General features: G+C 48.9%; 1 protein-coding gene across 3 annotated transcripts in view; it reads right to left on the bottom strand.

Moving 5' to 3' along the window:
- Daglb (diacylglycerol lipase beta) overlaps window positions 1–7,553 on the bottom strand; it is a 36,066-nt gene extending 28,513 nt beyond the window's left edge. For 2 of the 3 annotated variants that reach the window (XM_005368019.3, XM_005368021.3), the window contains exons 1-2: window positions 7,369–7,553; window positions 4,788–4,939 (exon numbers count right to left, since the gene is read on the bottom strand). In XM_005368019.3, coding sequence (XP_005368076.1) covers window positions 4,788–4,939; window positions 7,369–7,463 — 247 coding nt within the window. In that variant the 5' untranslated portion in view covers window positions 7,464–7,553. Of the gene's footprint in view, window positions 1–4,787; window positions 4,940–7,368 lie in introns of those variants that run through there. The other variant, XM_005368020.3, reaches the window with a different exon arrangement.
- Between the last annotated feature and the right edge of the window lie 3,907 nt (window positions 7,554–11,460).

The following is an 11,460-nucleotide window of genomic DNA, read 5'->3' as shown; positions in this document are numbered from 1 at the left end:
TACCTGCCGAGTCTGGCTGGGCACAGCAGCCCCTGTACCTGCCGAGTCTGGCTGGGCACAGCAGCCCCTGTACCTGCCGAGTCTGGCTGGCCTCACGGGTTCTCACTCTTCCTCTCTTGAGGAACAAAGGAAGCCCGTCACTATGGAACAGTGGCTGAGACCCTAGAAAAACAGGAACCCAGGCCTGCACTGGGCTGGTAGGATACTAAATATGGACACATTCTAACATGGTCAGCAGCATCAGCGATTGGGACTTCCACATAAAAGCCTCTGATGCAACATTTACCAAATACACAGGCAGACAAAGATGGAACGCGTTTAACTTCCCTGAAGATGAACGAGATACTGAAGGAAGCTGCAGCTACCTAGAGAAACACTGTTTTAAATTCTTGGACAATGTCATGTATATGTGTGGAACATTTTGGTCACTACCCCTCCCTGCTCCTCCCACTCCTTCTGGGACCCCTACTTCCTGAGAAGTCCGCTCCTAGCTTCGTAGCTTTTGCTTTGTTTTGCTTGTTTGTGATTCACCGAGTTTAACTAGGGTGACCTCTTAGGCATGGGCAGGGAGTTATTCCCTGGAACACGGGCAGTTTACCAGGGGCTACATCACTGAAGAAAAATGACTCCCACTCCTTCAGCAACCATTAACTGCCAGCGGTCCCTGAGCTAGAGGTGGGGTCCTCATGAGTCCCTCCCCACCCTGTGACAGAATGTTGATGGCCTCATCTGATTTAGATCTTAGAAAAATACATTTTTAAAGACAAAGTTCCACTCTGTAGACCAGGCTGGCCTTGAACACACAAGAGATCTGCCTGCCTCTGCCTCCAGAGTGCTGGAACTAAAGGTGTGCACTACCATGTCTGGCTAGAAAAACACTTTTATTTCCATATTTACTTTTCCTCCTCAGGATAAATAGGCTGGCAGAGACCCCCGGTTACTTAGCAGATATTCCAATTTGATGGCTTTGACCTTCAGAGACACTGCTGTATTAGGCTGTACCTAATAAAGACTTCCTAAAAGTGACCCAAGGTCCCTGCCTGAAAGCAACAAAGAGAAAGTCTATGCGACAGATTTATGAATGGCAGACACCTTAGCCACTGCAGCCATCTTCTCTGACACAGAAGTTGAGCTATGAGCTCTTCAGACACAAACAGAGAGACAAAGGACCCTACCCAGACATGGTGGGTGGCAGTCCTCACATGGAATGAGTTCTGTTAAAACCCAGCAGCCTTGAATGCAGACCATCCTCAGTTATCCCCTATACAGTAGCAACTGTAGGGTTTTATGGGGGGAAGTTCTGGAGGTACGAGCCTTTGATCCTAGCCCTCAATTGGGAAGCTGAATAGCACCCTGAGTTTGGGCCAGCCTGGGCTACACAGTAATATCCTGAAGAAGCAACGAAAACACCTCAACAAAAGCAAAACTGTCCTTAACTATGCCACGCATATCTATGACTATGAAAAAGAATCATCTTGGCCCTTCTTTCCACAAACCATGCAAGGAAGGTCATAAGCACTCCTGTGTGTATGCAAACATACAGGTAAAAACTGATTAATACACATACATTGTCACACTGGCCTCCCCAAAGGTTTGGCTAAATACATCCCCACCAACAAATCAAGCTGCCTATTCATTTCCAGCTCCTGATGCAATGATGTACTTATTTTAATGTGTGTGTGTGTGTGCGTGTGTGTGAGAGAGAGTGTGTGTTTGAGTCTGAATCATTTATTTATTTATTTATTTTGGTTTTTCAAGACAGCGTTTCTCTGTAGCTTTGGAACCTGTCCTTATAGCTCTTGTAGACCAGGCTGGCCTCAAACTCACAGAGATCCACCTGCCTCTGCCTCCTGAGTGCTGGGATTAAAGGTGTGTGCCACCACCGCCCTGTGGGTCTGAACCTCTTAAAATAAGAAAAAGTCTTCCTTTATTCTTCAGACCCTTTGCTATTGTTCTACTGACCCAGGGTTCTTCCCTTATTTCCTATGAAAGCCTCACTGCTGGGTCTGGTGGCCATGCCTGTGATCCCAGTGCTAGGCAGGCAAAGACAAGAGAACTGCCCACTGCAGTTTCAGGTCAGACTTCATCTCAGAAAGACCTGGGCTCTGACTCAGGTGGAAGGGGTTTGCCTCATATGTATGAGGCCCTAGGTTCAATCCCTATTGATGAAAAAAAAAAAAACCCAAAAAACAAAAAAAAAAAAAACCAGAAAGAAAGAAAGAAAGGAAGGAAGAAAGGAAGAAAGGAAAAAAAGAAAAAGGCTGGTTTATCTATCCATCCATCCATCCATCCATCCATCCATCCATCCATCCATCCATCCATTCATTCATCTATCCCTGTATGTACCTTTTTCCCCATGTGCTACAACCTCCCCACACCTTTTCTTTAATTTTCTTCATTAAAATTCGTGTGTGTGTGCACGCATGTATGTATAATTTTTTTGTTTTGAGACAGAATCTTACTATGTAGCCCTGGCTGGTCTGAAATTTGCTATTTAGACCAGGCTGGCGTCAAACTCAAGATTCACGTACCTCTACCTCCCTGAGCACTAGGTTTAAAGTCGTGAGCCACTGTGCCCTTAAGAAGTCTTTTCTTTAAGCATTTATTTGTGTGTGGTGGACATGTGTGCTGTCACACGTTTGTGGAGGTCAGAGGACAACTTGTGGGGATACGTTCTCTCCTACTGCGTGGGTCACAGGGCATGAACATCAGTACAGGCTGCAAACATCTTTACCCACTGGGCCATCTCACTAGCCAAAAATCTTACCCATGGCACTGACTTTGTTTACTTATTCATGTTTCCAGGCAGAGTTTTACTATGTAGCTCTGGCCGTACACTTACAGCAGTCCTCCTGCTTCTGGCTCCTACGTGCTTAGACTACAGGCACGATCAGCAGCATGTGGGCTGACAATTTAGCAAAACGTGTTACTTATAACCAAGAGCAATTAAAGGAACTAATTTGGGGGTCTGGGAGTGGTACTGAGGCCACTGAGCTCATCCCCAGGGTCTGAACTAAACTTTTTTTTCTTTTCTTCTCCCCGCCACTCCCCACCTCCTGGCAGGGTTTCTCTGTGTAGCATTGGCTGCCCTGGAACTCGCTCTGTAGACAGAGGCCTCAAACTCAGAGATCTGCCTGTCTCTGCCTCCCAAGTTCTGGGATTAAAGGTATTTGCCACCACAGCCCAGCTAAACATTTTTTAAATTTCATTTTTATTCTTGTATTTGAGCCCCCCTCCGTGTACACTGTGTGCATGCAAAGCCAGTAGAGACCAGTAGATTGCATGAGACGCCAGGAATTAGGATTACAGAACGTTATGAGCCACTTCGTGTGGGTGCTGCAAACAATTATGTAAGAGTAGGAAGTGTGGGGTGGAGAAATGGCTCAGAGGTTAAGAGCACTGGCGGCTCTTCCAGAGGACCTGAGTTCAATTCCCAGTAACCACATGGTGGCTCACAACCATCTATAATGAGATCTGGTGCCCTCTTCTGGTGTGCAGCAAACATGCAGGCTGAACACTATATATACAAAAAAATAAATAAATCTTAAAAAAAAAATTCAATTCAAACTTGGACAGGAAGGACCTGGATCAACTAACACTGGACATGCAGGTAGGGATAGAACAGAGGTCAGGGCTTCTCCAGGACAATCTCCTGTGTCTGCTCATCTTGGCTGTGAGTGGAGACAGCCCCACCCAGAAGAAAAATAAAACCATGCCTTGGTTTGTTGCCAGGACCTTAGGAGGTGGGGTAAACTTTGCCCTAGGAAAGGAATTTTGACAACACCCTGCCAAAAAATTAGGTGGAGTCAGGGAGGCAGTCAGTGGCGTCAGCCTCCGGCTTTCACACGTGTGCAAATGTCCACACAAATGTGTACATACATCAATACACAAAGAAGAAAACACTCTGATGTCAACTGTAGTGATAGCTTTTCAACTATGGAAACAGTCGGAACCTTAGTGAAGGGCTGGGGAGTGGCTCAATGAAGAGCACCTGCGGCTCTTGCAGAGGACCTGTACCTGGTTCAGAGCACCTGTATGGTGTGGTTCACTACCACCTGTGTGGAATGGTTGACTACCACCTGTGTGAGTGGAGTGGCTGACTACCACCTGTGTGGCGCAGTTCACTACCACCTGTGTGGCGTGGTTGACTACCACCTGTGTGGCGTGGTTCACTATCACCTGTGTGGAATGGTTGACTACCACCTGTGTGGTGCGGTTCACCACCTGTGTGGCGTGGTTGACTACCACCTGTGTGGTGTGGTTGACTACCACCTGTGTGGCGCGGTTGACTACCACCTGTGTGGAATGGTTGACTACCACCTGTGTGGAATGGTTGACTACCACCTGTGTGAGTGGAGTGGCTGACTACCACCTGTGTGGCGTGGTTCACTACCACCTGTGTGGCGCGGTTCACTACCACCTGTGTGGCGCAGTTGACTACCACCTGTGTGGTGTGGTTGACTACCACCTGTGTAGCGTGGTTGACTACCACCTGTGTGGCGTGGTTCACTACCACCTGTGTGGCGTGGTTCACTACCACCTGTGTGGCGCACTTCACTACCACCTGCAACTCCAGGTCCAGGCTATCCGATCCAGTGCCCCGATCTGACCACAGCAGGCACTTACAAGCATGTGGTTATCCACACACATAAACCCACAAACAATCTTAGAAGGAAAAAAGACACTGAATACACTCTGAAAGGGTGGACTGTATGCTATACAAATGGTATCGCAGTACAGCTGTTAAGATAAAAACCCGGCTTCACGCAGAAAATGTGGCTCTTTACCTCTCATGCTGACACACACCATGGCCAACACGGTGCATATAATAACTGCCAGGAGAACAAGCAGAACAATCAAGTAGGTGCTGAGCAAGGCTCCACCAGGACAGTCCAGCTCCCTCCTATGCACGAGATACAACGTCAGACTGGCGATCCATCTGCGGACAAAGAAGAAAGTGGGTTCATAAAACAAGAATATGAGGAAATAAAGGGAGTTAATATTCTCCAACGCAAGGGTAAGGTTCAGTGTGGAATGTAATTTCCATCCATAAAAAGTCCACCCAGAGTGGGACTGCTGGCACACATGTGGTTTTCTGCTCTTACTTTATATCTACTGCAATCCATGAACTGGGCACGCCTGTAATCCCAGCACCCGAGAGGCAGTGGCAGGAGGATCATAAATCGGGCCTGAGCCCGAGTTCCAAGACCCTGCACAAGGAGCCTCCACTTAAAAAGCAAATAGGCAGGGCTGCAGAGACAGCTCAGAGACAAAGAGCACTGGCTGTCTTTCCAGAGGTCCCGAGTTCAAAACCCAGCAACCACATAGTGGCTCACGACTATCTAAAAAGAGATGTGGTGCCTCTTATGGCATGCAGGCATACAAACAGGCACAACACTGTATGCATAAAAAATGAATAAATCTTTAAAAAACACACAAAGGCTGGGGATATAGCTCAGTTAGTAGGGCGTTTACCTGGTGTGCAGGAGCCCTCAGGTTCAACCCCAATGACATACACTAAGTGTGCACACCTGCAACCCCAGCACTGGGGAGGTGGAGGCAAGGGGATGAGAAGTTCAAGATCATTCCCCCTACACACAGTAGAGTTTGAGGCAAACAAGAGATATAGAAGACCCTATCACAAAGCAAAGCCTAGGCAAGCATACATAAGGGTTCTGTGGGAAAACACCTGAACACCTGCCATGACTTAGAACCATGTGAATTGGAAACCACACGCTGTATTGCTGAACTAGTCACAGGACGATTTGTACACGTATAGTAATGTGCAGTGTAGCCTACCACAGTCCCAAACCAAGGACGCACAAAGGAAATTATGAAAATAACTCATAGATTCAAAAAGAGAATACCTGCGGGCTCCTGGTACATTTTGTAATTCTGCAGTGAACAGTGATACTGCACAGACCTCCAGCAGGCAAATTCACCCTAGGGGTACGTCAGCAGAGGACAGCACCACTTAGCAAGAATGTCCGCTTTTTAAAATTACATTTATTTACTCTTTGCTCGGGGAGGAGTGTCATGGCATGCCTGCAGAGGGAGGTCAGAGCACAACTCGAAGGAGTCAGTTTTCTTCTTCCACCTGGGGATACAACTCTGGTCACTGGGCTTGGCAGCAAGCACCTGTACCCATTGAGAGATCTTGCTGCCCAAGATTGTTCTAGTAAAGATTCAAACTCCAAGCTGGGTGGTGGTGGCCCATGCCTTTAATCCCAGCACCTAGGAGGCAGAGGCAGATGGATCTCTGGGAGTTCGAGGCCAGCCTGGTCTACAGAGCAAGTTCCAGGACAGGCGCCAAAGCTACAGAGAAACCCTGTCTCCCGCCGCCCCCAAAGATTCAAATTTCAAAGCCCTAAGAGGCATCATTCCAGGTGATGGGGATTTAGCTCCGTTGTAACGCACTTGCCTAGCAGGCATGAATGAGGCTGGGCTCAAGCATTAGAGGGTAAAAAATGAAGGATTGCTTTGGGTAACTTTTCTTTTCTCAAGATAGGATCTTGTGCAGCCCAGTCGCCCTCAATACGTATCCATGGGTGAATTTGAACTCCTGATCTTCTTGCTTGCTGCCACCCCCTAGTCCTGGGATTACAGGTGTGCACCGCCACCACGAGTTTTGTGTGGTGCTGGGGATCCAGGCAAGGGCCTCATGCATGCGAGGTGAGCACTCTACCAAAATGAGTTACACCCCCCAGGTCCCAGATAACTTTTTCTGTCCGTCCTGCATACACCAAGGCTCTGTGTCTGGAAATAACGGCAAAACGATCTGAGAAAAACCCAGCCCTTAGAAGCAGAAAGTTCCTAGAAAGAGCTTCTGTGTTCCTATTCCTTTCCTCCTTGAGAATGCTTTTTCCTAAGAACGCTATTCCTCGTCGCCAGGCATGCCAGGAGCTGACTTCACGCACTAGTGCCGTTTCCCACTGAGCGTGGCTACGTTTTGCAAAACCAACCTATTATACTGGTTTCTGTGAATTGCTCTGAAATTGTAATTGCTCAAATGTTTGTTTTTGTAGAAACAGGTTACTTCGCTACCCGCCCAGCAAAAAACACGGGAGTGATGCAAAGTTCCAAAGCCAGGCTCCCGAAAGGAGAGACCTGGAGGCTACGGATTTTTGGATGCTCACGCTTCCCTCACGCTCCCAGTGTCAGGGTTCCGCGCCGCACCCTAGCGCTCGTGCCCCGCAGCGCTGCAGGACCGGGACACCTGTCAAATGCACAAAGCGACTGCGCCTACGGTCTAGGTGCAGACAGACCGAGCTCGGCAGGCGCGGCTGCCGTTAAGCACCGAGGAGGGCGACTTGGATCGCCTTCTGCAGCCACAGCGCGCCCTCCCGCCCGCACGGCGGCCTCACTTACGACAGCACACGCAGGAACAGCTCGAAAGTCCCGGGGAACACCAGGTCGTCGCTGGCCAGGGACCAGCGCCGGCCGAACAGCACCATACCCGGCATGGTGCACCTCCTACTGCGCCGCCCTGAGTCGCGCGCTCCCTTCTGACTCCGTGGGCGGCCAGGGCCTCAGGGCGCGCAGGCGCACGCTTAAGTAAAGGCTCGCGCATGCGCCCTCTGGCTCGAGGCCTGAGCACGCGCATTGATTAGCACGCCGCCGCCGTCTTGGCTCGCTTCTCAGATCCGCTGGTCCGGAAGTTAGCTGCTGGCCATCGACTGCGGATCGGAGCATGTGTGAGGTTTGTTCCGATGTGGTCATTTCTGTTTAACAGATAAAGATTCGGAAGACCTGGAAAGACTGCTCTCCCCACACTGCCGCGGCCGCTAATGGCGAAGCTGGGACTTATGCTTGGGTCCCTGAATCTTCTAAGCGTGGGGCGACTTTACTGTCATTTGTGGTTCCTTAGGACTCAAGACTGAGTTCAAGTCTGACAGGCCACCCAGCGGTTGGCGAGATAAGGTCTGACTCCTTTTCGCAGCTCCACGGCTCTCCCTTCTCTCCTACACACCGTGGTGTTGCCACCTTCATCCCTGCTCCTGGCCAGTCTCGCTCGTTGCCGTTCTTCCCCACAGCCCCCCGGGTGACCTCGGTGACCCGTCAGACGTAGTCTAGGTTATGCCTAAGACTTGCAAGGCTGCTCTTGGGCACAGAGTACATCTTAACTCTTCGCAGAGATCTTGCTCGCAGAGTCTTACATCAAAAGCTCATAATTCGTGTCTGTATTCCCAGTCTTCCACCTGCTGTCATCCACCCTCACATCACGTCCGTTTTAGTTACCCAGTGTTTTTGTGTCGGTGGTGTGCATGTGCGTGTTTTTGTATGTATTTGGGGTGCACCGTGTAGTAGATGCATGTGCACGTGTGCTCATGCATGTGGCGGGCTGAGGTTGATATCAAGAATCATATCCCCTCTCCAAATAAAGGCCAGATGGTGATGGCGCATGCCTTTAATCACAGCACTCAGAAGACAAGAGGCAGGCAGGTCTCTTCTATGAGTTCAAGGCCAATCTGGTCTACAGAGCTAGTTCCAGGACAGCCAGGCTTACATAAGAGAAACCCTGTCTCCAAAAACAAAAACAAAACAAAAGACTCATACCCAATAATTCTTCACTTTGTTCACTGAGGCAAGATCTCTCAATCTAATACAGAGTTTGCTGATATGTGTAGTCTTGCTAGCCAGCTTGCTGTAGGGATCTTCTGACTGCCCCTTCCTAGGTTGTAATTACAGGTGTACTTCCTTGCCCATCCTGCATTTTCTTGGGTTTCCAGGGATCTGAATTTTATTCCTCACGCCAGTTCAGCAAGTCGTCTATCTCCTTAGCCCCTCACCCCCAAATTTTAACATTTCCTGTTTCCTCTTATGGAGATGGTACCTTACAGGTATTTTTCTTTTGCCCCCCCACCCCACTCTGCCACACACACACACACACACACACACACACACACACACACACTTATTTTTTCTTTTTTTGGTTCTGGGGATTTGTTAGGCCAGCACTTTACCCCAGCTGCTCTGTCTCTGAATCTCTTCATCCAGGTCTCAGGTGTGGTGTCATTATTTCCCAGCCTCCGTGAGGCCCTTAGCCAACAGCACAGCACAATGTGGGCCTTTTCCTAACTCTTGTTTCCTTATTGTGTGCTGAATCTCTTCCTGGCCCAAGTGTGACTGCTGCCTGGCATGCTGATAAATCGAGACGTGGTGTTCAGGCAGGAGGATTAATTTTAAGGTCAGGACTTTGAATTAATTGAGAAGATGGAGGATCTGTTAAAATGTCCATCCTAAGGCTGGGGATGTAAGTCAGTTGCTGAGTGCTTGCCTAGCGTGCACAAAGACTTGATTTCTACCCCAGCTGCTGTGTAAACCAGATGTGGTGGGACATGCCCGTGTTCCCGGTTACTGGAGGTAAAGGCAAGAGGTCATTCTCAGCTACATAGTAAATTCAAGGCTAGCCTGGGCTACTTGAGACTCAGAAGTCTGAAAACAAAGTCCATCTGGGGAGAAAAAAAATTGGGAGTCCTTTATGTAGGCTGACAGGTGCTCCCAGGCTGGTGGGAAGATGATAGCGTGTTCAGAATCTGCGTTCCTATCCCTTCACTCCCTTGAGGATGCTTTTCCTGAGAACAAGACTCCTCATCGCTAGGCATGCCAGGACTGACTTCACGCACTGGTGCCGCTTCCCACTGGGCCCACATTTTGCAAGAAAAGCTTATCTCACCGACTTCTCTCGAAACCCAGGCACTGTTGGCTACTGTCACAGCGCTCTTCCGTTTTGCAAAGACAGGCCTTGTTTCCTCACACTGCTCTTGTTACTGTAGTTTGCCCAAAGAGTTTCCTGACACGTTGTACAATGGGGGGACCAGAGGGGATAGCTGTCACCCTGTGCCGATAGACAAAGAAAAGAACTCGTACTCCACCTGAATATTGTGGACATCACACAGATCTCTGTCCAGCTCCTTTTTTTTTTTTGAAGCAGGGTTTCTCTGTGTAGTCCTTTTTGTCCTGGAACTCACTCTGTAGAGCAAGCTGGGTTCAAACTCGCAGAGACCCACCAGCCTCTGCCTTCCGAGTGCTGGGATTAAAGGTGTGCACCGACTGCTCCTGGCTGCCCATCTACTTTTTAAAAAATAGGTTTGTTTTTGTTTCTCATTATGTGTATGTGGAGTGGGAGTATGTGCATGAGTGCATATGTCTGCGGAGGCCAAAAGAGGAGAGGGCATATATATTATATGTACAAAGTTGGGCTTTCTTGGTCAACAGTCTGTAGTCTGTAACTCTCGTACCAACCCTCAGTGGCCCTTTTGCAATCTGCTTTCCTGGGGAACCTCTGATGGAAGGGCAGAAGGTCAGCATTTAGTGTCTCATCAAACAAGGTGGGCGAATTTTTAAATCTTTGGGTAACCTGGTCCATGTAAGTTGCCTGCTCTAGGGGCTGGAGAGATGGCTCAGTGGAAATATTTCTTGTTTTGTTTTTCAAGACAGGGTTTCTCTGTCTAACAGCTCTGACTGTCCTGGAACTCGCTCTGTAGACCAGGCTAGAATTAAAGGTGTGCGCCACCACATCCAGCAAAAGGAAATCTTTTTAACAGCTGTCTTTAATCTTTCTAAAAAGTATCTGTTGAAATTGCTTAAAGTCTCTTTGGTCATCATTGGACAGAAGGGGTAAAATCTTCCATCCAGGCTGTGTGGCTTTGCAGCAATGCCCAGGGGCAGTGGTTTGTTTGTTTGTTTTGTTTCATTTTTTTGTTTTCTCAAAGAATAATGGGTTTTACAGATCATTGGTTGAAAAAGAGACATAGATTATGAAGGAGAAAGGAGTAGAACTTTCTCTTTTCCTTCAGGCTCAGCCCAGAGGAACTTTTCCCTTCCCCAGGGCTGCTGAGAGCGGGCAGAGTAGAGGGATCTCACACCCTTCCTGTGTGCATTCCACTTCGGTGGCGGTGGCGTGGGGCCCTGGGTGAGAAGCCAAACCCCTCCCTCCTCCCATGCAGGGCCCAACCCTGACTGAGCAGGAGCCAAGCAACCAAACAAGCAGGTGCTCCTGCTCCCTGAGTGGGGCAGGTGGAGGATTTTTTTGTTGTGGATTTGTTTGCTTTGGTTTTTTATTTATATATTTTTTGGTTTCTCTGGGTGACCTGGCAGAGCTGAGACGATTTGAGTCCCCCACAGGATGAGGCACAGGTCTTAAGCCAGGAGGTCCTTACACCAGAGAAAGCCACTGGTCAATACAGAGAAACAGAACTGACAGAAACACATAGAAAAGCCGGGCGATGGTGGCGCACGCCTTTAATCCCAGCACAGCACTCGGGAGGCAGAGGCAGGCGGATCTCTGTGATTTCGAGACCAGCCTGGTCTACAGAGCTAGTTCCAGGGCAGGCTCCAAAGCCACAGAGAAACCCTGTCTCGAACCCGCCCCCCCCAAAAAAACACATAGAAGACACACACATAGGGCTAGAGAGATGGCTCAGTGGTTAAGAGCATTGCCTGCTCTTCCAAAGGTCC

This window comes from Microtus ochrogaster, unplaced genomic scaffold (genome assembly GCF_000317375.1).
Source record: "Microtus ochrogaster isolate Prairie Vole_2 unplaced genomic scaffold, MicOch1.0 UNK27, whole genome shotgun sequence".
In the NCBI taxonomy this organism is placed as follows: domain Eukaryota; kingdom Metazoa; phylum Chordata; class Mammalia; order Rodentia; family Cricetidae; genus Microtus; species Microtus ochrogaster.
Note: the sequence above shows the minus strand (reverse complement) of the source record. Positions and strands in the feature narration are given on the sequence as shown.